The 26940-nt window shown below is 36.5% G+C and overlaps 1 protein-coding gene across 4 annotated transcripts in view; it reads right to left on the bottom strand.

Moving 5' to 3' along the window:
* The window catches only part of PLXDC2 (plexin domain containing 2), a 434034-nt gene that overhangs the window by 148064 nt on the left and 259030 nt on the right, over nucleotides 1–26940 (bottom strand). For all 4 annotated transcript variants that reach the window (XM_067030372.1, XM_067030371.1, XM_067030373.1 and 1 more), the window contains one exon: nucleotides 2921–3043. In XM_067030372.1, the coding sequence (XP_066886473.1) occupies nucleotides 2921–3043 (123 nt within the window). The remainder of the gene's footprint in view (nucleotides 1–2920; nucleotides 3044–26940) is intronic.

Genomic DNA, 26940 nt, shown 5'->3' with positions numbered 1-26940 from the left:
AACTAAAAAGACACTTTCTTTGGTCATCAGCTATGATGTAGGAGAATAATCTGCTAAGAGCAAACCTTGGAATTCACCAAAGAGCTGGGTTAGTGTGGTGTATCCCTTGGCTTATGACTGACAATCCTACACTGTTTCTCTGATGATGGGCACAAAATCTAATGGTAAAGTTCTTCCTGGCAGAGCTGAAGTTGTAATTTAAGCTCATATAACAGACCACATGAGCTGCTGTACCATCTTATGTGCTCAATGGAACTGAGCGGTTGGAACTTAGTATCCCTAGGGTGATCAAACTGTCTAATCAGTAATGGATGCCAATTTCTTAATCTCCAAAATAAAAACAGGCAAGTAGGTTGATCTAGGGGCATTTAAGGTCACTATTAACTCCAAATTTTCTGATTCTGTGCTTGATTAGGCTTCTGATCACTGTAAGACTTATGCTTTCTAATTTGCTATTTATGAGCCACCAAATTATTCTTCTAATAAAAGGTTTAGTTTTACAACTTCTCTAGTTTTTGTGCATTAATATTCTGTGACTCAGACTTCTAGGCTGGCTATAGTATTTGGAAGCATCGTCTGATTTTTAAAATCTAGTGCTTTAATACTTACAGAAATATTACCTTAGAAGAAATGTTCTAAACTGCTGTCTCGTCTAGAGAAGTTTTTGTTTTCCTAAAATGTTGAGTTTTCCATCCTTAAGCATTCCTTCAATGATCCTAACCAATCAACGTTGGAAATATTTCAGTAAGTTGCTATGGTATAAAAGGACTTTGTGAAGATCCTTACAATACTGAAATGCTTCAATCATTTAATAAAACACAGGCAATTACTAGCTTTTATTACTATATTATAAGAATGCAATATTCCCATTGGTTATCACACAGAAGATATTTCAATAAAGTAAAATACAGTAATTCTTGAGTATTCGTACTTTCCCAACTCTCAGAATTAAAAATCATCTTACATACCTAATTTTTTTCATGTATTCATTCATTGAATAATTAATTTTTTTTTTTTTTTTTTTTTTTTTTTTTTTTTTTTTTTTTTTTTTTTTTTTTTGTGGTACGCGGGCCTCTCACTTTTGTGGCCTCTCCTGTTGCGGAGCACAGGCTCTGGACGCGCAGGCTCAGCGGCCATGGCTCACGGGCCCAGCCGCTCTGCGGCATGTGGGATCTTCCCGGACCAAGGCACGAACCCGTGTCCCCTGCATCGGTAGGCAGACTCGCAACCACTGCGCCACCAGGGAAGCCCAGAATAATTAATTATTGAAGACCGACTGTGTATTGAGTTCTTGTGCCAGGTATTGAAGAGAAAATAATTTCTTATAAATAGTCACAGTCCTTGTTTTTAAAGAATTTAGAATCCAGTTGAAGTGGCATACATTAATTTAAAAAAATCATTTAAATAAAAGTAAAATTTAAATATTGAGCTACCTAGGCACATGGGTGTGTGAGAGAGCATATGGGGAAAGAGACTTAATATGCTTTATGATTTTGATGCTAACAGTCTAAAAACTTGGTCATCAGAAGCTTGTGCCCATGACTAAATGTTCCCAACATCACCTAGTAAGTGACAAAGCTTGGAAAATACTCAACTTTCTTATTTACTTAGGGTAGATTCATTCTGTCTAGTAGGTCATGGGATAAGCTTCAGATAAGTTGCTCACTGTAGCTCTGTCTAAAGTATCTTACAATCTACTTGTACATCTTTGGGCCTTAGTACCTCAATTTTTTTAAGTGGGAGGACAGAGTGTGACAGTTCTTAAAATAATAGAAGGAAATAATTATTATGGCTAACATTTAGTATTACTTCATATTGGATCACACTTTGGTGTTATTCAAATTGTCTGAAATGCATTTCTCAAAGTGTACATCTAAGTATGTTTAGTTTTCTTCCTCTTTTGCTATTTTGACCTGTGAAGTGGCTTTATCACACTGGTCAGATCTCTTTCAGCAAAATGATGTCATTTTCTGAAAGCCATGGTCACGAGTTAAGTCTATGCTACCCCATAGTAATTTTCCTCCTTGCTCATTAAGGCAAGACAAGAGAAGAAATAACTCTGTTCAGGCCACATGCTTTCATTATTTTAAAAGATAAAATTGTCATTTGGGCAAATAAATACTATTTTTGTATTATAAAGAGAACAGAAATTTCTATCCTTAAGTTTCCAAAACAAACTCTTCTTTTCCTATAATTTCGTTTTCTACTAAAGTTACAGCTTTCAATAAGATGTAGACATGAAAATTCATTTGTGTCTTTAGGACCTTACATTTCTTACTTAGATTTGAATGGTACTTAGTGACATATTCTAGGTCTTTTCTGACTATTTTATATGTTCCACAAAGAAATAGTAGGGATAGATTGTTGTCAGTAGACTCTATTTCATATTTCAAAGTCAGGAAAACATTTTTCTTAAGTCATTTTAATTACCCACAATCCTAGATTTTTAAAAGGTGTGTTCATCTTATGGTATATAATATTCAAAAGTTTTGGAAATTTAATATCAATATATTATGCCACTTGCCTCTATCTGAAGATCAAAACTAAAAAATTATCCTTTGTTTTTTTTTAATAGGAGGGACATATTGCAAATAGCATAAAGTAAATGTATTTGCTTTGTTCGAGGTGTCATTTACAACAACTCATTTATTATAGTGCCCAGTACATGTTGATAAACATTTGTTGAATGAACAAATGAATGAATGAATAAACGAGTGACATTTAACCACATACTTTACTCCACGTATTAACAGTATTAACAGCTGCAGTGTAACATTTGTCATCTCGGGGCATTTGTATCAAGTGGTTTAAAATTCCAGTCTACCCCAAAACACCCAAGGCTACTAAAATATTAATATGAATCTGATGATCAATGTTAATAAGTATACATTTAGTAAAAAATAGGCTAACCAATACATACCATTATCAAAATATCTGACCGTTGAATTTCTGGATACACTGGGATCAAAATTTGCCATTAAAGGTGCTATGTACTGTGTGGCTGTTAGCATTCGATGTACAACTTCTCCAGTGTATATGAAACCTATAATTAGAAAAATAATAAATATGTTAAGAAAAAGTCCAGAAAATTTTAATTAAAATATCTCAACTCATCTTCAGTCACATTTTGAAAATAAAATATCATGGTAGCTAAAAAAAAAGAAACATAATTAATGTCTTAAAGTCTGATCAGCAATAGTTGAGTCTGGATTAAGTGACAAATTCCCATACAATTTGGTAGCACCTTGCAGACTGGTAAATCGGCAATCTGTAGTATGTACAACTTTAATTGCAAGAAAGTAACTATTACCTGGAAGCGAGTATTAGGCTGAAGAGGCTAATAGCACTATAAGTAATTCAAACATTAAACTTGCCTGTAGTAAATCCCTTGCTATCAACACTAGTCAAACAGGCAAGTCCAGTTTACAAATGAATGTAGTTTCATGATGTTGAATTCCTTTTCTTAATCTCAGTTTAGGACATTTTAGAAATCACACATATGTATCTTTAATATTAAAATGCAGAAAATGTTTTGGACCATCTTTTCAAAGTTGAAAGGAGGCTAAACACTCATGGAAGAACTTCACATTTCTCAGATTGCTCAAGTAGCACTGTATCAAGGAGGTAAAGACTATATGTTTTCAGACAAGATGTTAAAACATTGATAATGCACAAATGCCTCTCTATTTAGAGAGTTATCAATGCCAGCCTAATCTAGCTGTTGGACAAGGAGAGGGAATTTACTATGGAGAACTTCCTCTTGAATTAACTTTCAATACCTCCCATGTTACAACCCTACCCACTTTCAATTATTCACACTGGGTTTGTTTACTTTGTGGACTATCCATGACAAATTGTTAATCCTATACTGGCTTCGTGCCTCCAAGGTCTTTAGCTGCCTAAAAGGAGAGTCAGCTCAGGGAATACCAACTAATTTTTCATATTAATCTAGGAAGTGCACAATTAAGAACATAAAAAATGGACACATACACACATACATTATTACAAAATAAAATCCAAAGCAAGTTATTTGTGACAATGCAATTGTAATGTTTAGGCAATCAGAAGTTAACTACATATCTGGGGTTACTATAGATCATTTTTCTATTTCCATAAGAATTAATTTAAAAAGTGGGATTTTTTTTAAAAACCACAAAATTATGTAGAATTTAAACTTCTAAAAGTGTAAAACCTTTATCTCACTTCATGTTCTGAATAAAGCTTTCATTGGCATATCATGGCCTTTATTGTTTCAAATTCTCAACTGTAGTTTCTCGGTAAGTTATTGGAGAATTAAATCTGTAGTTATTTACTTTGAAATCAATTTCTGTCTTTCCAGCAATGTCATCTTTCCTTTGACTTCTTTCTTATTTTTCATCGAAGGTATAATTGAATCATAGCTATTCACCTTTATAAAAGATACTTAAACTGGTAAAATCTTTAGCATGTTTTCATCATCCATTACTCTTTGTTTCTCGTTTGCCAAAAAATATCTTTCAAAATAAATTCCCTATGTCTTGAGCAGAACTTTGTATATTTGCAATTTCACGTAGCTCAAGCGTACTGAAAGATATTATGATAGGGTGGAATAGTCATTGCTTTTGTTTGAGTTCCCTGTAATTTTCAGAGCCACGCTCTCAACGTTCAAAGTCCAACATCACATCCTTAAAATTATAAAGATGAAGAGCGACTATTTTTCAGGGTCTATGATTTACTTTTTTTCTCCTATCCTCACCAGCAGGCTTTTATAGGCTTTTATAGTCACCATTAAAATGGATACAAAAATTCTATAAATATGATCTTTTAAGGAAAAAATTGAATTATACTCTGAAAGTGTTCTTTCAGGGACAGTAGCTCTGGATAGTTATTCCCTTACTTTAAATTCTCCATGTATTAATAAGAGAAACTGATTTATTTAAAGAATAAAGAAGGCAGTAGTTCAAGGCAGTAAGATAATTTTAAATCAATACAAAATTCATTCACCAAAACAACTCTGTAAGAAATTGCAGCAGCAATTCCTAGAAAAACAGAATTGAAAAATGCAGAGCCATTAATGATTTCAGATACTTAATTATTACTATTAGTTTTTAAAATAAATAAGATTTATATTTATTTTTATAGATTTGGCAAAACATTATTTTCCATTCTATTGTATATAACTCGGTCTTTCAGATCATGAGAATCATCATCTGCTGCTTCCTCTCATCAGGAAAAAGTTTTCTAGAACTACAATTTCCCAAATTTTAAAGGTGAAGTCTCAAATTATTCCCAAAGAACTAAGTAAAATGATGGAAGAATTTGCTAATGTGTAAAAGTTATAATTACAACTCTTGATTCTTCTATTATTATAACATTAATATAAATTATATGTACTAGCCCTATGAGTATTATAGCTGCTACAACTACTACTAACAAGAAAGAGTCTGCCACTACTATTAATCTGCTACCACTATTACTACTACCACCACCAAGACTAATGTGAAAAACAATCCAAGGATACAAAAACTCTACTACTCCACAAAATGAGTTTAATTTTGCTAATTCAGAGAATATTTCTTGTTTACTTAGCCCCATGAAACGCAATTCCTTCATTATCTTAGGTTAGCTCTTAGTGACTATGAAGTAAAATGCTTGATTGTAGCGATGGGCTCTACTGGGTTCTCCTTACATTCCTCGGTTTAAAAAATATCATTTCAGCAGTGATTAATAACTGAGTGGAGAGAAACCTTACAGGCCTGCTGAGAGCAGGGAGGGAAGTGTAATCAGGTGTTGAATAAGAACCAGCTATGCAAAGTAGAGTCCTTTAATGGAATAAATCTTTTCCAAATCTTCAAAGGAATTCATAGCTACCAATACCCCGTTTAGACATTTGTCTCTTTTCTTTAGTTGTCTTGGTCATGTCTAGTTGTACAGAAAAAAATTTCATTTTTCAGTTTAGGCAACATATATTTACTGTTTTTTTTCAAACTTGGTTGTAGCCATTTGAAGAGCTAATCACAAAATGTCTCTTTTATTCACTATGTGCTTCTAATTTAAATAGCACTCATCTACCTAGTCATAAGATTTGTAGAAAAGTGGTTATTACCCAGGTAATTTGGAACCCAGAAAGATACCTCCACTTAAAAGATCCAAATAAGAGAAGCAAATGCATTTTGTTTTTTGAATTTCAAGTGATAGCTACACACTGCATTTCTCTTGCCTTCAGGAGTAAACCTAAAGTCAAGTTCTGAGCTCAGCTGTAATTGACAGCTTTGCTCGTGCAACTGAAGGATCTCCTTGGGCTGTTTCTGTAGATGGTCTCTAGTCACTTGAATAATCTAGTATTAAATCTGTAAACCTCATCAAATCATTTGAGGATTCTATCATTGTAAGTCCTGGCATGAATAACCCTTACCCAATCATTATATATTTATTAACCACAATTATATATTTACTAACTACAAATATTATTGTGATCATTGTGAAATTAACCGATATCTACATACCACTTTACCAATTACATTATTTTCATATATTCTCTTCACTGTATCCTTATAATAACTTTGAAAGGAATTATATTATTATTATTTCTATTTATTAAGTGAAGCATGTAATGAGGCTGGGTAATTTGCTTAAAGCCACATGGCTAGAATTGGTCTTCCGATTCCAAATTTTATGACCTCGTCACATCATACTTTAGAATTCATTATGTGTCCAGAACTATATACTCTCCCTCACTGGATTTCATACTTAAACAAGGAGTTTGAGGAATAAAAGACCTGTCCTCTCTGTGAAAGCTCCAATACCTCTACCTTGGAACAGAATGGCAGTCATCTTAAATCCTGCTACTTTTATTGTACTGCTTCAGCCTCTATTCTTTTAACTGCAAATTGTACAAATAGAGTTAAAATAGATTCTTCCATCAAAATCCACCAAATGACTCTCAAATTGGTAGGTGAATGACATATGATTAGGGAATATATTTGACGGTGAAATCAAATTATTTCCTAGCTGTGTGACATAAGTTCCCGACCTCTATGTGGCTCAGTTCCCTAATCTGTTAAATGGAGGAGTAATATCTATATCATTGGGTTGTTATGATGGCTGAATGAGTTAATACATTAAAAACACTCAAAGATAGTGTTTAAAACAAAAACATTGCAGAAAAAAATCAATTAAGTTCTATTTTTCACCCCTTGAAGCCTTTTCTGCCTAATGCCTAATAGTTGGCTAGACCTGCACTAGGATGTTTATATAATATCAAAATTGTGCTTCAGACTCAAGTGATATGATACGTGTTTCTTTGCATTATTCCAATTTGGGTTAAGGTGTACCACTGAACCTAACTACAAGACAACAGGTAATAAAACAGCCTTAATGTCCAAAGGTCTACACTTATGTAGATATGCTTCCTTACATTCTGATGGAATAGCACCTTGTAAAAATATCAACCTCCTATTGGTTGCAGATGGTCGTTTCATTTAATTGAGAGTGTCACAGTTATGAAGGAAGTATGAAAAGGCTATAATTTCCTGTGAAACATTCTGTGAAACTTTAATGTGTAAAGAGCTACATAAAATATTTTACTTCATCATCTTTCAGCTGATATTTCTGACCCCAGAGGAAAGGTTGGATCTGATGGGTATGCCTTTAGGGCACTGAACACTTATATTTAAATGCCTTTAGAGTACAAATGACAATGGTGTATGCAACTGTTGCCACCTTTATGACATGTGTACCATGACCCCTACACGTTAATCAAATAGATCTGAAATTTATGGTCTTTTATCCACGAAGATTTGGAGAACAGATTCCTCACAGTGATCCTTCCGTAACCTTATACACGACCTGTCCCATCTCTATGCATGAAGAACTGAGTTGTTTAACTGGGTGTTGTCTATGGTTATTGTTTTATCAGTTGCTCTGTGTTTGTGGTGGACAACTTGCTCGAAGCCAACAAATGCAGTTTGAGCATAATTCAACTGACATTTTGCACAAATGCCATTTTATGAATCACAATATATTATCACGTGCTATAAACTAGCCCCTTTCAGACAAATACTTGTTTGTGATTCAGTTAGCCTTTTAAACAAAACCGTATGTGGCAGCAACTGCTAATTTGAAAATTAAAAGTTGTGGTAAGTTATCTGGTAACTAACTGCCTGCCAGCTGCAACTGTAGGATGAATGACAGGTTTCATGTGACAGGTTTCCTCTGGTCAAAATTGTTGCTAGTAGACCACATAGTTCACTGTGAGGATATTGGTGTGTACATGCAACTTAGACAGTTAAAGGAAAAGGCAGACGCATTTCTGAAGTTCCTATGAACTTACTAACCATGGGCTCCTAGGAAGCAACCCATACTCTTGTCAATTACCAAATACCTTTCCTTTACAATTCCAACCGGGTGTCAATCATATTTTATACACTGAAAACTTATATATGTCAAGATATATCACATCTCATAGACGTCTTTATCCTATTGGCTTAAGGCCACATTGGGGACGACAAATCACAACAGTCACCCTCTGGGGCAGAAAAGCAACCAGTGACAACTTGGTTATTGGCTGCAAATTATGGTCATGAAGTTACCAATATAAAATTTATGTTGATGATATAAAGTGCCTCTCTCCAACTCCAGAAGGAAAGAACAGGAGCCAGAATTATGTAGGTGAGGAAAGGAAGAGAGACAAAAATCCATGACTTCTTTCATTTTCATTCTGAACTATTAACAAAATTGTTGCCTGCAGTTCTTGCCTTCTCCATCTTATTTCTTATAAGATGCAACTTATTTCTTATTTCTTCTCCATCTTATTCAAATAAATAATGTAACATGTTCTTAACTCATGTTAATTCTTAGTCGTTACGGTCAACAGCTCCCCTCTTCCCTCTGTTCTAAAGGCTTCTGATTATCTGGGATTTCCAGAGAGGGGTCCTTTCACACTGCAGACAGTGAATGGCAGCCCCAGGAATTGGGTAGTGCATGAGCTCCATGCTTTCCATGAAGGCATTGCATTGCTCCTTTTTACCTGAAAATCAAGTCCATGCCCTCTGTCCCGATGGATCCAGGTACTATATTTTGAAAGTCTTACTCTTGCAAGGGGGAGAAGGGGAGGGTTGCTTTGAATTACTTGTGGCCCTAGACTGAGGATCCAGGGATCCTGTTGTCAAATGCTGGACTTACATACAGCAGCCAAATTATAGTTGGGAGTTAGTCCCTACACCTGAGGTCTGCTTGGTTTGGGGTATGCTGTCCTGTGTTTGCAAAGCCTTTCTCTCAAATCCCACCTAGTATATTGAACCTTGCTCCTTGTGTGCAGTTTTTCTAGAAGGCAACCACTTTTATTTCCTGACCTATAAATATCGGCTCCCCTGGAATTTCTGCCCATTTACCGGATCCTAAATAAACCCTTTGGGAAACCACCTAGAACATCTCTAGATTATCAGCTGGGCTTCCATCCAGGCTCTGTCCTGCTCTAGAGAGAAGAGCTCATGCCTTGCTCGGCTTTCATTCCATGTCCACGGCTCCCCACTACCACGAGGAACAATGAAAACTGTCCCTTCCTTTTCCAAGGACTTAAAAACTCTCATTGAAATCCATTTTTAAAGGTCTGGAAACAGCCCTGGCAGGAAGATGACTAAATGTAATGAGAGGCCACCTTCAGGTAGCCTCTACATCATGAGACCTTACTGTATTTATTGACCACTCTGTAGTACTGCGTGTCCTACTTTATAAATAGGGTAAATTTAAAGTAAAAACACAGCAGGAGAAAACCTCATTGAGATTCGTGCCTAGAATTTCAGTCTACCTGGCCTCTAGTTTCCAAAACCAATTTTATTCTATATTTTTGAAAAGATAACTACACTTTTCCACCTTTATTCCTCCAGAAATGTTTTCATTTTCCATTATTGTTTACACATCCTAGGAGAGAGAGAAATCTTATCCCCAAGTTTTACCAGAATCCATCCGAGTCATGAGGTGTCTTGAATGGACTGACAGTCTCCTCATTGTCCTTCCCTTTTCAGTGCAAGAGAAATACCATTCATCTGCACAGGAGTAGGAGAGCGTTGCTTCTCAAAGACGGCCACCTTCCTTGCACCACCAGTCCCAAACCGAAGGCCTGTTCCTTCCTTTCTTCTCCAGCTTAACTGAAATATCCCAAATGTCTCAATGGGCTTGGGTTTTAACACCTTAGCCGTGAGCTTATACATCCGATCTAGTGTCTTATATACTGTTTCAGATGGATATATATATAGACCATACGTAAACAGGTTGTATGTATAGTGTGTGTATATATATATATTATATGTAATAAACATATTGTGTATGTATATACATATATATATACATATATGCACTTCTCTCCATGAAAAGGCAAAGTGTAATGGAAAGGCTCAGATTTGACTTGTTCATGTTTTACAAGCTGCACCATCCGATCTCATGTCATCACTTAACTCTCACTGAGTTGCAACTTCTTCTGTAAAATTAGGCTAAAATTAACTGCCTTTCAAACAGCATTGCTGTGTGCATTAATTGATGAAAAAGGACTCTACAAACATAGCTGCAATTCCACCATTCAGCACATACATATCGAGTATCTGCATGGCTCTGACATCCTTTTAAAATCAGAGCTCTGTGGAGGCTCCCTCTGCAGTTGCACTGATTTTTCTCCTCTTGTGCTCTTGATTGCTGCAGTCCTATGCTCAGGATCAAACTTCTGTGATATTTTCAATCTCCTTGAAACATGTGCCCTTTTTACACTCTCAGAGTTGTGATCCTAACTCTATTTTCTCAAATGTTTCAGTAGTTTGGTCCTGTAAGGAGATGAGTGTTCAGTGAGAGAGACAAAACTGCCATAACAAAAGAGCATTGGCCCGATTGTATATTCACGTTACACACTTTGTGCTTTGTACTTTCAATGTGCCCTATAATTTGAACGCCCAAAACACTAGATGCTGAAAGAAAAACTCTATTCAAGAAAGAAAGAAAGAGAGAGAGAAAAAAAAAAGGGCTTCCCTGGTGGCACAGTGGTTGAGAGCCCGCCTGCCGATGCAGGGGACGCAGGTTCGTGCCCCGGTCCGGGAAGATCCCACGTGCCGCGGAGCGGCTGGGCCCGTGAGCCATGGCTGCTGAGCCTGCGCGTCCGGAGCCTGTGCTCCACAGCGGGAGAGGCCACAACAGTGAGAGGCCCGCGTACCGCAAAAAAAAAAAAAAAAAAGAAAAGAAAGGAATTTATAACATATTTGGCTTTGTTTTTATATACGTGTGTATTGCGTGTATATGCACCCATATATACACACATATGTATATGCACACATATATGTACATACATATATATACAGAGAGAGCATCTTAGAGTACATAGATTTTGTAAATCAATACAAAACAGATAAGAGTATCTTAAAATCTGAAGCACAATAAAATCCAATCAGCTTACTTCTTTTGAAAGCATTTTAAGCATGATTTTACCCATTTTGCTGATCCTGTTGCACAAGCCCATCAATATCTTAGTTAACACACAGTAGATCGAGCTTTTAAAAATGCATTTATGTTCACAGATATAATGTACTCTTACATAAAATGTATCAACTCTATTTTAGGAGATACTGCAATTACTGAGAGCAGTGAGAGATTAAAAGAAGCCCTAAGACCTTTTCACATCTATTATAATTTTAATATTTCTCTCCCAACTCTTTCCCTCACACAAAATGAAAACATAAACAACCAAAAAAAAATCAGGTTCGTTTATTCAGGGTGATTTCTTCCTAGTGTTGACTAGGGGAGAGTTTATAAGGATATATATTCTTCTACCAGAGAGAGTTCCTACTCATATTCATTCAGGATATGGTCATTGAGGCAAAAAAGAGTAGAATTTGGTTAGAATTACCATTTATTTCACAAACTAGATCCTAATTCAAATGTTAGAGATTCTACTTCCTATAATCTTACTGTGAAAAAATTTGACTGAATATATTTATTTGGATCAAAATGCCGATAAAGCATTTTCCTTGACCTTGGGAGTCACTGCAAAGACTGCTTAGATTCTAAAATTCTTAAGTATGTATTCAAGCATTCATACACATTCAACTATGGATATTTTGTGATGGTCAACCGATTTCTATTTGTATTTATATGTGACTGTATTTTACCTCTTCTTACTTCATACGTACCTCCGACAAATAGAATCTAAGCCATCAATCCCTAGATATCTGAAAATGTTACTTTTCTTGCTACTTGAATCAGAGACCTTATTTTTCTACTTCCTTCTCAACATTTTACTTCAATTATACTTAACATCTGACTATCCAACCAAAGGAAAGCAGTAGGAAATGTTACTGGCAAAAGTGGCTATTTACTTCTCATTTTATTCGACCTTTGACCAGAATAATACTTACTGGAAACAGACAGAAATGGGTGTGGAGCAAAGCAATAGATAGGCAAGCAATAGAACCACAACTCTGGGACCACCCAGAGTGAATGAATAATGCTACACCAGGTCTTAGGTTAACTGGTATGGCCAGTAGAAAAGGACCTTCCATGTTTAGTGGCAACATTTTATTGCCTCCCAAGGAAAATGAAAGATTCTTGTATTTATTTTCAACACCTTTACATTCACATCTGCCAAAAAGGCTGGGGGAGCAAAGCTATGATCTTCTTAGGTTGAAAGAGGCACTTCTCAAAGGGGACCACGGGAATGCATGGAAGCTATTCTGTAATTGATGACCGGGTTCTCTAACATGTAGCTTTTGTGGAAGAGCAGCAAAAGCTCGTATCTCAAATGTGCTTTTGTGTAACTGATTCAGACTGATCAGAACTGAAGGGAGGAATTTTCTTTTATTTCACCTTTATGTCTGCTAAGGCAGAGAATGAAAAGGTTCGCCATGCTGGGAAGAATTCTTTCCCTGGACGTCTATCCACAGGTCCTGGTCAGTGTGTGAATGGAGCAGTCAAGGTGGCTGCAGGTGAATTTGGCCTCGATGACATAACCCAGCCATAATAGGGCACCTCGCATATGTGCCCAAAGTTCGACAAAATCAGGGCAAGCCTATATTCAATCAGACACCAGTTTTAAAGTAATACCTCTTTAAATATATTAAAATTAAAATGAATGATGTTTTAACCTTTCTACAAATTTGGGATATGGGAGGCCTGGGGAGAACTAGGCAAAATTTGCTGGAGTTCATTGTTCAGGCTTTAACATTGTCATTATCAGAAACCCTACTCAGGTACATAATGACCGTCAGCTCTCTCTTTCCTATTTAAATCTTCTCTCAGGAAGAATCTGAATTATTATGATGAATTATATTGTTATTGATGAATTATTATCTACTACAGTGTGAATGGCATACAATCTTTATCCCCTGTCAGGAGTATTTACATGTTATTTGAGGAAGATGACCCTCCTTAAGCTAAAAAAATGGTTCTCTCCTGTTGCTACCAACAAAGGGCTGAAATCACTCCAGTGAGTGTCTACTCACTGCTGACCTTGGCTAGTGGGTCAGCACAGGTCCCCAACTAAACCTGCACCATCCTGCAAAAGGTGGAGCCTGAAATCGCATGAACGCGGGTCACCACTCTCCCTCAGGTGGCCACTGCCAGCCTCTGTAGGCTCTGCAACGCTGGAGGTTTTTCAAGACCTGATACTAAGACACAGTCTTACCGCAGGTGTCAGAGTGACGTGGAGGCCCCTCTGGTTTATGGCTGCTACCCAATGACTTTACAAAGAGTATACACAACCCCAATTTCATTAGATATAGCCATTTCAGAGAACCTTATATTTGAGGAGAAAGTGGTTAAAAAAAAAATTGCATTGTGGATTTGTTTTATCTCGTTAGCTAAGCCTTTAAAAATATTGGGTCAAGGCACTCATCTCTGTATACATGCTGCTTGGCTTGGCAGACTGTCTTGCATATAAGTAATACATTGGTTTTCAAGAATGAGAATTGTTCAATCTCCAAACGCCACCACCTCACAAGTAAAGCCATCCATGCTTTGGTCACTGCCTGGCTCTTCGACTTTATCTCCCACCTCTCCTCCACATGCACCCTGGGCTTCAGCGACTCACAGCTTTCTGTGGGTGCCATGGGTTTTATGAACTTTCACATGCTACTTTTTCTGCCTGAAATACGCTTTCCTCCTTCTGTGCCCTGAAAAATCTTATTCATTTTTTAAGCTTCAATTTAAATGTCTCCTGTTGTGTGAAGCCTTCTTTTATCCTCTCCAACTCCAGGAGATCTGATCACACCCTTCGTGTTCCAGCCCTATGCTCATCCTACTTCGATTATAGGTCTTATCACACTGAGTTACAATTGTTTATTTTCATATCCATCCCCTGGCCTCTCTCCTCCTTATCACCTGTTACAGACTCTAGAGGACGGGGGCCACGACTTGTTCATGTTTGTGTCTCAACATGCAGTCATCCATGCCCGCATCCAGTCTGCAAGCAATGGTTGAGTGCTTGGTATGTCTGAGGGGGTTACACTAGGCACTGAGGTTACAGCAGGGAGAGGACATTCTCTGGACTGCGCAGAGAATGGTGTGTGTATGATGAAGTTGGAGAGCAACAGCCAGGGGTCAGTCTCTGGGAGGCCGTGCCAGCCGTGGCAAAGCTTTGGGGACTTTTTTTCAAAGGCTACAGGAACACATTGAAAGGTTGAAGCAGAGACTTAACATGACCAGATCTGCTTTACGGGAAAATCATTCTGATAAACACCACATTCAGGAGAGTGTTTATTTCCAGAGAAAGAGTGAAGAACACATGGAGAAGGGTACATAGCAAAATTCAACCGTGTCTATTTTACCCCCTTCAATCTGTATTGAGTACACACACGTTTTCTGTATTATTCATATTTTTTGTACAGCTGAAATATTTCAAAAAAATTTTTAAGTTCATTCAGGCGGAGTATAGACAATGAGTAAGGGGGAACCATACTTGAAATAGGGTGAACAGTTCACTATTTCAATAATCCATGGACAGAAGGAATAGGGTTAAACTAAGAGGGAGGTGGAGAGAAGCAGAACCACATTTTTTTTTTTTTTTTGCGGTACGCGGGCCTCTCCCTGTTGTGACCTCTCCCATTGAGGAGCACAGGCTCCGGACACGCAGGCTCAGCGGTCATGGCTCACGGGCCCAGCCACTCCGCGGCATGAGGGATCTTCCCGGACCGGGGCACGAACCCGTGTTCGCCTGCATCGGCAGGCGGACTCTCAACCACTGCGCCACCAGGGAAGCCCACATCAGACTTTTTTCAGAAGTAGAACAATGTCCAGATGGTTTATTGGATATAAGGTGAGAAAGCTGAGGAGGGAATCTACTGGAAGATGATGGTGCCATTTACTAAGATGAGGAAACTGGTGGAGAAAAAGCTAAATCTAGGCTGAAAGGGTGGTTTCAGAATAAAAGTGTGCAAACAGCTTAATCCAATTTCTGTCACTCATATGCAACCTTAGGTATCACATCCAAAGGGGTTATACAGTGGTTTTCCATCACTGAAGTTTCCCTGTTGAGTCAGTTGTCTTGGAATTAAACCCTTGTGCTCCGAAGCAGAAAGTTTGGGGATCCGGTATAATCAGAGTCCTTGGACGGATAAGCACCATTTCAAGGCCTACAAACGGGAGGGATTACCTGCTAATTTAACCATGAAACTGGATTTGTGCGTCTGCCTCAGTTAAGGTGAGGATGCATGACACGCATAGATAAACTACTCTTCAGGGAACTGAAAAAATCACTTCAAGGGTCACTTACTGCACTTTGACTTGTCATCTTCTGTGGTCTAAAGAAAACCTTAAGTAGAGCCTAGTATATCTGACAAATGCATTTACTTTCTTGCTGACAAGGCATTTGTCTGCAACATCAGTATTTCACAAGTATTATATAAAGAGATACAGCAAATATGTTTCATGATAAAGATGTTCTTTCCAACTTTCATGCAGACCTCTCTTTGGAATAAACTAAGGCAGCAGAAAATATTGACATAATGTTAAATAAATGCAAAGCAATAAAATCAGTGTACTTAAAAATCTATAAAACATAATTGTATAAATGTTATAAATATACTCGCACAGAAGTCTTATTCTAAGGGTTCCCAACCTAATACAGATAGACAGACTGAAAAAAGTAAAATGGTCAGTAAAGATTCCCACTGGATATTTCACCACTGAATCAGAGGGTAATGGAGAAAAACACATGGAGCTGAAATGCAGGGGAGGATTTCTTTTCTAGGAAAAAAGTAATAAAGACTATTCAACGAGGAGAAGGAGCTACTTAAAATCTAAAGTCAGGTTAGGGTCAGACTGAATACTAAAAGGGAATTAGAACTTTTAAAATATTTTCACAAGTGAACAACTTAAGTTTACATCTCTCTGTTGTTCAGTAACTGAAAGACTCAGGGAGAGACTATCAAATAAAATTCAAGTGCTAATCAAAATGTTTCAAGGAGTGTTAGAAAACATTAGAAGGTGTACATTAGGACCTGTGAACTTTCTGGATATCAAATGTTTCTCAGAATATTTGCCCTCTGGGAAAAGTAACTTTGTTATGAGAAAGGGTAACCCTGAGATTGACACTCTGAGATCTCAGGCAAAGTTTACACAAAATATTTGGTTATTCATCCACCTTTTTAAATTGTGGTAAGAACACTTGACAGGAGATCTACCCTCTTAATTGCTGAAGTGCACAGGGCAGTGTTGTTACCTCTAAGCACAATGTTGTACAGCAGATCTCTAGAACTCATCCAACTTGCATAACTGAAACTTTATACCCATTGAACAGCAGCTTCTCATTTCCTCATAGCCTCTGGCAACCGCCATTCTACTCACTGCTTCTGTGAGTGTGACTATGTTAGACACATCCTGTAAGTGTGGAATCCTGCAGTGTTTGTCCTTTTGTGACTAACTTATCTCACCTAGCACAAAGTCCTCAAAGTTCATCCATGTGGCTGCATAAGGCAAGATCTCCCTCTTTGGTCAGGCTGACCAATATTCTGTCATATGTATATATTTTCTTTATCCACTCATCTGTTGATGGACATTTAAGTTGTTTCTACATCTTGGCTTTGTTAATAATGCTGCAATGAACATGGCAGTGCAAGTATCTCTTCAAGATTCTACTTTCAATTCTTTTGGGTAAATACCCAGAGGTGAGATTGCTGGATCATATGGTAATTCTGTTTTTAATTTTTTGAACCTCCATACTTTTTTTTTTTTTTTTTTTTTTTTTGCAGTACGTGGGCCTCTCACTGTTGTGGCCTCTCCCGTTGCGGAGCACAGGCTCCGGATGTGCAGGCTCAGCGGCCATGGCTCACGGGCCCAGCCGCTCCGCGGCATGTGGGATCTTCCCGGACCGGGGCACGAACCCGTGTCCCCTGCATCGGCAGGTGGACTCTCAACCACTGTGCCACCAGGGAAGCCCTCCATACTGTTTTTCATAGCAGCTGCACCATTTTACAGTCTCACCAACTGTGTACAAGTGTTCCAATTTCACCACATTCTGGCCAACACTTGTTACCTTTGTTTTTAAAAGACACACTTAAAATTTTTTATTATTATTACTTAAAATTTTTTTTTTTAATTTATTTTTGGTTGCTTTGGGTCTTTGTTGCTGTGTGTGGGCTTTCTTTAGTTGTAGCGAGCGGGGGCTACTCTTCCTTGCAGTGTGCTGGCTTCTCACTGCAGTGGCTTCTCCTGTTGCGGAGCACAGGTTCTAGGTGTACAGACTTCAGTAGTTGTGGCTCGCGGGCTCTAGAAGGCAGGCACGGTAGTTGTGGCACGCAGGCTTAGTTGCTCCGCAGCATGTGGCATCTTCCCGGACCAGGGATCGAACCTGTGTCCCCTGCACTGGCAGGTGGATTCTTAACCACTGCACCACCAGGGAAGTCCCAACACTTGTTATCTCTATTTTTTTTTATACAACAGCCATCCTAACAGGTGTGAAGTGATATCTCATTGTGATTTTGATTTGCATTTTCCTGATGATTAGTTCTGATGAGCATCTTTTCACCAGATGAAAACAAACGTTGGTCATTTGTATGTCTTCTTTGGAGAAATATCTATCAAAGCCTTTTTTAACTGGGTTATTCATTATTGTGCTATTGAGTTATAGGAAATCCTTATGTATTTTAGATATTAACCCCTTATTAGATATATGGTTTGCAAATATTTTCTTCCATTCCATAGGTTGCCTTTTCATTTTAATGATGGTTTCCTTTGCTGTGCAGAGCTTTTTAGTTTGATATAGTCCAATTTGTTTATTTTGCTTTGTACCCTTGCTCTTGCTGTCAAATCCAAGAAATCATTGCCTGGCTCAATGTCAAAAAGCTTTCTCCCTATGTGTTCTTCTAGGAGTTTTACAGGTTCAGGTCTTATGTTAAAGTCTTTAATTCATTTTGAATTGATTTTTGTGTATGATGTAAGATAAAGTTTCGATTTCATTCTTTGGCATGTGGATATTCACTTTTCCCAACACCATTTGTTGAAGAGTCAATTCTTTCCCCATTGTGTATTCTTGGCACCCTTGTTGAAGATCAGTTGATCGTATATTCATGGATTTATTTCTGGGCTTTCTGTTCCATTCCGTTGGTATACAGTCTATCTTTATGTCAGTACCATACTGTTTTAATTACTGTGTTGTAATATGTTTTGAAATTAGGAAGTGTAATACCGGGACTTCCCTAGTGGTCCAGTGGTTAAGACTGCCCTTCCAATGCATGGGTTCAATCCCTGGTTGGGGCACTAAGATCCCACATGCCGTGCAGCTAAAAATAAATAAATTGTCTTAAAAAAAAAAAAGGCTAGAAACCATCAAAACAAACCAAAACAAACAAACAAAAACCCACTTTGAAAAGAAATACCCTTTTAGAAAAAAAAAGGCAGTGTGGTACCTCCATCTTTGTGTTTTTTATCAAGATTATTTTGACTACTCAGAACCTTTAGTGATTTCATATGAATTTTAAGATTTTTTCTTTCTATTTCTGTAAAAAATGCAATTAGCATTTGGTAGAGACTGCACTGAACTTGTAGATAGCTTTGGGGAGTATAGACATTTAAAAAATATTGTCTTCCAGTCCATGAACACATGATGTTTTCCCATTTATTTCAATCTTCTTCAATTTCTTTCATCAATGTTTTGTAGTTTTCAGTGTGCAAGTCTTTCATCTCTTTGATTAAATCCATTCCTATGTATTTTTTCTCTTTTGATGCTGTTGTAAATGGGATTCTTCCCTGATTTTCTTCTCAGATAGTTTGTTGTTAATGTATAGAAACACAATTAATTTTTGCATAATGACTTTATATTCTGCAACATTACTCAACTCGTTTATTAGTTTTAACAGGTTTTTTCTGGGAGGTCCTTAAGGTTTTCAAAGTATAAAATCATGTCATCCTCAGAGAAAATTTTACTTCTTCCCTTCCAATTTGGACACTTTTTATTTCATTTTCTTGCCTAATTGCTCTTGCTAGGAAATATGGTGTATCACATTAACTGATTTTCATATGTTGAACCATCCTTCAATCCCATCCCATGGATAAATCCCACTTGGTAATGGTTTAATGATCCTTTCAATGTGTTGTTGAATTTGGTTTGCTTGTATTTTGTTGAGAATTTTTGCATTTATGTTTATCAGGGATAGTGGTCTGTAGTTTTCTTTTCTTGTAATGTCTTTTTTGGCTTTGGTATCACAGTAATACTGGCCTCATAAAATAAGTTTGGAAGTATTCCCTCTTCTTCTATTTTTTGGAAGAGATTGAGAAGGATTGCTGTTAATTCTTAAATCTTTGGTACGCTTCAGCCATTAAGCCATATGGTCATGGGCTTTCCTTGTCGGAAGTTTTTTGATTACTGATTCAATTTTCTTACAAATTACAGATGTGCTCAGATTTTCTACTTCTTAAGGATTCAGTCTTTCTAGGTTTTATGTTTCTAGGGGTTTATCCATTTCTTCTAGGTTATCCAATTTGTTGGTGGATAATTGTTCATAGTAATTTCTTGTCATCCTTTATATTTCTGTGCTATAACTTGTAATGTCTCCTCTTTCATTTCTGATTTTATGTGAGTCATTTCTTTTTTCTTAGTTAGTCTAATGGTTTGTCATTTTTGCTAATCTTTTCAAAAACCATCTCTTAGTTTTGTTGGTTTTTGCATTGTTTTTCTGGTCTCTTTTTCATTTATTTCTTTTCTAATCTTTATTATTTCCTCCCTTCTGCTAACTTCGAGCTTAGTTTGTGCTTTTTCTAGGTTCTTGGGATGTAAAGTTAGGTTACTTGAGAACTTTCTTCTTTTTTAATGTAGGCATTTATGGCTATAAAATTCCCTCTTAGTACTTCTGCTGCATCACATAAATTTTGGTATATTGTGGTTTTGTTTTGATTTGTCTCAATATATCATCTAATTTCCTTTTGGTTTCTTGTTTGACCCATTGGTTGTTCAAGGGTGTGTTGTTTAATTTCCACATATTTGTGAATTTTCCAGTTTTCCTTTGCTATTAATCTTTAATTTCATACCATTGTGATTGGAAAATATGCTGGATATGATTTCAATCTTTTAAAATATATTAAGACTTGTTTTGTGGCCTAATATATGATCTATCCTAGAGAATGTTCCATGTGCACATGAGAAGAATGTGTATTCTGCTGCTGTTGGGTGGGATATTCCGTATGAAATGTTAGGTTCATTTGGCCTGTAGTGTTATTTAAGTTTTCCTTATTGATTTCTGATTGGAAGTTGTTTCCACTGTTGAAAGTAAAATATTGCCGTTTCATACTGTTATTGTATTCCCATCTACTTCTCCCTTCAGTTTGCCAATGTTTGCTTTACATATTTAGGTGCTCTGATGTTGAGTGCACATATAACTGTTATAGCTTCCTGATGAATTAACTCTTTTATCATAATATAATGTATTTTGTCTTTTGTGACAGTTTTTGACTTAAAGTCTATTTTATCTGATATAAGTATAGCAACCCCTGTTCTCTTTTGGTTATCATTTGCATAGAATATGTTTTTTCATACCTTCACTCTGAGTCTGTATGTGTCCTTAAATCTAAAGTGACAGCAGATAGTGGGATATATATATATATATTTATCCATTCAGCTACTCTAAGTCTTTTGATTGAGGAGTTTAATCCATTTATATTTAAAGTAATTATTGATAAAGAAGGACTTACTATTGTCATTTTGTCACTTGTTTTCTGTCTTGTAGTAGCTCTTTTGTCCATCTTTTATTCTCTTGCTATTTTACTTTGTATTTCATTGGTAATTTAGTAATGGTATGCTTTGTTTCCTTCCTCTCTCTCTCTCATATATCTTCTACATGTATTATTTTTGTGGTTACCATGGAGCTTACATAAAACACCTTATAATTTTAACAGTCTACTTTAAGCTGAGAGCACCAATATTTGGTCATTCTTAACCAATTTAAAAATGGAGTAAATATCTCTTCCCTGCAATGAGTATAGCGTAATTTTTCATACTGTTTATTGGCAAAACAAACATTTCACTCTGACATTTTTGGTTTAGCTTTTGAACTAAACAAAACCAAATGTTAGTTTATAAATATGTACATTTTGCTTGGAGAACATCTACAGTCCAAGTGAAGTATATTTTCTCTGAATCTCAAGACAATTGTTTTCAAAAATCTAACTCTGGATTAAAACATTTACTTATATTGCAAATTATAAAACATCATAACTATAGTTGCTGGTGTAGATTAAAAAACAATTCAGTTTTTTAAGTAATAGAGTAACGAATTTATTTTAAAATGGTGTGAAGAATTTACCATCAAGGTTAAAGTAAACAAGGTTATCTCAAAGTAATAGGAAATGATAGAAGGAATTTTAAGGCATTTTATTACTTAGTTCATTGTGAGTAACTTAGGTTTACAAGTCTGTCACCCACACTAAACTGAATATCCCTGTATGTCAGGGAATGCATTTATTATTGTAACCCCCTCTGCCTACTGTTCTGTGTAGTATATAATGGGTTCTCTATAAATGTTGGCTGATTTCTATTGTGAAACTAAGCAAAAGGGAGAGTAATAAAAATATACTTTAGTTTGGTAGAATTATACTCCCTGTTGAGGGAGTAATGGTAAACAAGGATCCCAGTGAGGAGCCAGAGGTGATTAGAATAATCCAGGTGTGAGGTGACCTAACTGTTGGCAGTGAGAATGGAAAGGAAGGGATGGGTCAAACAGAGTCTATGAGGGGAAAAAAAGGAGTAGAGATGATCAAAAGGAAAAAAAAACAAACCAAAGTTAATTTTAAAATGTAGATCCTGCACAACTGGATGAAAAATGGAAAGACTGATGAAATAGGGAGCAAGGTTTAGGAGGGTAGATGATGAAGTTCTCAGGGGTTGGCAACCTGGAGGGGCAGAGTGGAGGCAGGACAAGAGACTGAATATCACAGTGATGAGTATGTAAAGGCAGACCAGAGGACAGGGATGCTGAAGCCACCCTTCATGATGGAGAATAGTGAGCATGGAAAGAGCCGGAGGAGGCCAGAGAAAGAGGGAATAAGCTGGGAAAGAGCATCACAGAAATCCAAAGAGGTGATGATTTCAAAAGAGGGCGTATCTACAATATAAATGCTACCAGTGAGACAGAGAGAAAATTTCTGATGAGAGCATTCCTTCTTACTACTTATGATAAAGATCACAGGAAAGAGAACAAATTTATGGTGAAAGGTGATAATAAAACAGCTCTAAGTGGCATGGTCTGTCATTTAATGCCCTCTTTGAACCAGCACTAATTTATCTATCCAGTTTTCTCCCCAGGATAGGCAAGGTCAGGCCTTTATCCTTCATTGTTTTTTTAGTTCCTTTCTACATGCTCTCATCTCTATTTCTGCTTCCCCAGTGAACTATCCCTGTCAAAATCACACCTTCTTCTTCAAGCTGTATCTTCTTCCTGAACCATTTCCATCCCTACCAGGCAGATGTCTTGCATTCCTTTGAACTTTCCTGTCACCTTTCAACTCTCCCATGATACGGTGAATATTTTTGTTGCTTATACATATTTTTTTGTTTCTTGTTTCTTTTGTCAGTCATATTAATTTCCCTTTGAAGAAAGAGATCAGACTCAGCATTTACTACATCTCCTTGGATAGAAAAGAAAACTGTGCTTTACATATTTCACTTATTCCTGTATTTATCAATCTGAGGGCTGACTCAGGCCAGATGTTGTTTGGGGAGGCTGAATATAGCACTGAAAAGATACAGAGGGTCTTACCCTCTGGGAGCTTACTTTCTATGCTTTGGGTTTACATTGACTAGTTAAATGTCTTTTCAGTTCTAAAGATTTATTACTCTAAGGGTCATTTCCTAATTATGGTGGTATTCTTAAAATACATCTATTCTCCACTGAGATGATCTTATAATTCTCTTCCATCTGAAACAAGATATCAGAAAGACCATTTTAAAGTAGAAAATTGCTGATTACAATCATCATTTAAAAAGAAACCTTTAGACAAGAATATGTTTTCTCAGATAAAATAATCAAACTGATCTAATTCTTTAGAGCTAGGCTTACAAACACTAGAGCAGAATGCCCTAGAAGAAGAAAGATTCTGCTATAAAGAGTTTTTAATGTTTTTCAGTGCATCACTGGAAACACAATTTAATATACCAAGTTAAGAGAGAAGCTGCTTTTCTACTCAAGGAGTAACAGTATCTAATATGCTCAAGTTGCCAATTTGTATGGAAACATTTAAAATCACTACATGACAGTAATACCCATTGGAGACAGCAACATGGTGTCTTATAAAAATAATGCATTATAAAAAATGATGACATATTATGTCATTGAGACAAAGCCCCAAACTCAGTAGCTATTGCTAAATACATCCTGGAAACAGGGGGGTGAAAATATATTATAATATTAAGGTTAAGTGGTATAAGCAGGAATTTGGAAAAATGTGATATTCTATTTTGCAAAATCAAAGATATGTAAATATAAAACCTCCCTGAGTTATGGGTCAGCATTTCAAATCATAATGGATGGGATTCCTTCTCAGTTTTTAAAACTAGGCAATGCATTGTCCCACGATTAGAAAAGGTTCAAGTTTTTCTTTTTCTCCTTCAGAAAAATGATCAAGACATTTGTTGATCTCAGTTCTGATCTGATTTTTTCATCCTTTATTTTATACATAAATAAAGGAATTCTTCAATCCATACACCCTTCTCTTAACTGCATCACAACATTTTTTAAAAAGTAATTTTTATTTCTTTTTAAAAATCCGTTTGTGATGTAAACTTTGCATCCTTCACAAACTTGCTATGCATTGAATAATTCTAAAAAACCAAAATGTGTTCTGGAGATCTACTGTACAACATAGGGCCTTATAGTTAAAAATGCTGTACTGTATACTTCTAATTTTATTAGGAGGATAATCTCTTACCACAAAAGAAAAATCAATATAAAAATCAATCAATCAGGTGGGAAGAAACTTTGGGAGGTGATGGATTTATTCTATAGATTTGATTGGGGTGATGGTTTCATGGGTGAATATTTATCTCCAAACTGATCAAGTTGTATACATTAAATATTTGCAGCTTTTTGTATGTCCATTGTACCTCAATAAGGTGATTTAAAAATAACAATATAAAATAAGAAATTTTCAAAAATTGGGCAAGTCATATACTTGGCAAGTTCAAAAGGCAAAAACATTGGGGATGAATGGGAATTTGGAAAGATAGCAGATGGCATAAACTCTATTAGAAAGAGGTGATGATGAGATTTCCTTCAGTTTAAATATTGATAATAACCTCTATCCATCCTTTTCAAATACTGATGAACTGGCATCAGTCCTTTTTTGCTTCTATATGATTTTACCTGACCTACCATGCACAGAATTTCTCCTTAATTGCCACTAACATCTTTCACCTTTCCCTCATTAATACTGAATATTTATTCAATATCTACTGTACACAGGGCATTGGAGAGAGGATGAGAGAAACTTAAATCTGCTATTATATTTGTTTTCTGTGCCTTGATTTTTTTCCCCTAATGCTTTATTAGTTCAGCTTGGGACAATATTTCCTAAAAATTATAGGATGCCTTAGAGTTTTCAATCTAACGTACATTTCCAAGAGGGAATTTTTGTATGTGGTAATCTCTATACTTATTTGAGCAGGGATACAATGTTTTTTAAATTGCTGACTATTGCTAAGCCCTACAAACACAACTTGAGAGATACCATAGTGGAGTGAAAAGGGCAGAGCAGGAAGATCCAGGAAGAGTCACTGCTCATGTTGACCTGCTGACCTGCAGTACTGACTAATTTTCCATTCCGTAGTTACTGGTAACAAGACATAATCTGTCCATTTAGAGGAAGATCTACCAGAGCATCTTGTTTAACCATCAGCTTTTGTCCTAAAGAGATTCGTCTATTCCCTGAATTATGCCCTCCCTTTGATTATGATACAAGATTCTGAATTAAGTTCCTTTAGCAAATAGATGAAGCAAATGGAAGATGAAGTTTTTCTTCAGGGAATTTCTAAATATGCATTGAAGATTTCTTTCAAAGTTTGAGTAAGATATATAGGCGGAGAAAAGGAATCCAGGAAGTCTGATAGAGAGAACTGCGAAGTATTTAACTTGTACCTGGAACTATTATAAAATCTAGCACAAAGGTTAATCTAAAAGAATTATTAAAGATAACTTCCTTAGGAGTAATTTTCCAGATTAATTTGTTGAATTTTCCTTTTTCCTTCTTCTGTTCATATTGCTTTGTGAAATTTTCTTTTAGGTAAATATGTACATCCTTACTTCTAAGAGGTACATATCTTGAAATAGTTTTCATTCTGAGGATATGAATCCAAACAACAAAAGCCAAAATACCATAAACTGAATAAACTCTAATGTTCAAAACACCCTAAACTGAATAAATCTTTTTCTGCATTGGCGTCTATTCATCAGGAAGACTTTTGAAAGTCACCTTTGCATAATAACTCTCCCAGAACAGTTTTAGAACCTTGACAGTGACGGTGAAGTAAGGCCACTGCAAATCACTGTTCTGAGGACAATGTCTCATAAAGGTAGACTTAATCTTATAATTCATTAAAATGAAAAAACAAACAGAATTTTACTTGTCACTTGTTAGAAGCTTATTTCTGCCTTCTTATGCTTGCCCAAGCTATTCCCTTCTTCAATTTCCCATCAATCCATAAACCTTCCTTTCAGAAATCTCAAAATTCATCTCTTCCTGAAGATCACAATTCATTATTCAACCTTTGAAAAGCATTTATGGAGGCACTAGGTATATAATGGGAAACAACAAAGACATAGTTTCTAGCCTAGTAAATCTTTTTATTGGGGAAAAATATTTAAACAGACAACCAGAAACATTAATATATACTAAGAAGGAGAGATAAATACTATGCTATGAAGAAAATATACAGTATGCAGTATATAGTTTATAGTATACAGTATATAGTGTATAGAATATAGTATGCATAACATAGTACATACCATATAGCATGTACCACATAGCATACGCTATATGGAATTTACTATATGGTATTTAGCATACTATATAGTGGACAGTCAGGTGAGTGCCCTGAATGGCTAAGAGTTGAAGGATGCTTAGGAATTAAGCACGGGTTGGTGACGGAGAGTTCCAGACAGAGGAAACAGGTATGCACAGCCTTGAGATGCTAAGGAGCATGGCTCCTTTGAAGACTAAAAGGAGGTCAGCATTGCTGGGCCACCAACGTGAAGGAAAGAGTAACTCCAAATAAAACTCCCAAGTTGTCTCTCCGCCTCCATCCCACCACTACTCAGTCCTTGCTCCACATAGGGTCCACCTCCACATGGTCAGCAAGGAGCTTGGTGAGGGGGCAGAGAGGAGCCATTTGTCTCCAAGAACCATCTTGAGGGAAATCACTGAGCAAATTCGAGCACTGTGGCCATAGGTAGGGATGCTGACACAGGAGAATAAGCCCTCTGTCTTTCCTGCTACCCACGGACACTA

This window comes from Kogia breviceps, chromosome 3, assembly GCF_026419965.1.
Source record: "Kogia breviceps isolate mKogBre1 chromosome 3, mKogBre1 haplotype 1, whole genome shotgun sequence".
In the NCBI taxonomy this organism is placed as follows: domain Eukaryota; kingdom Metazoa; phylum Chordata; class Mammalia; order Artiodactyla; family Physeteridae; genus Kogia; species Kogia breviceps.
The sequence above is the reverse complement of the archived record's forward strand: the minus strand, read 5'-3'. Positions and strand labels throughout refer to the sequence as shown.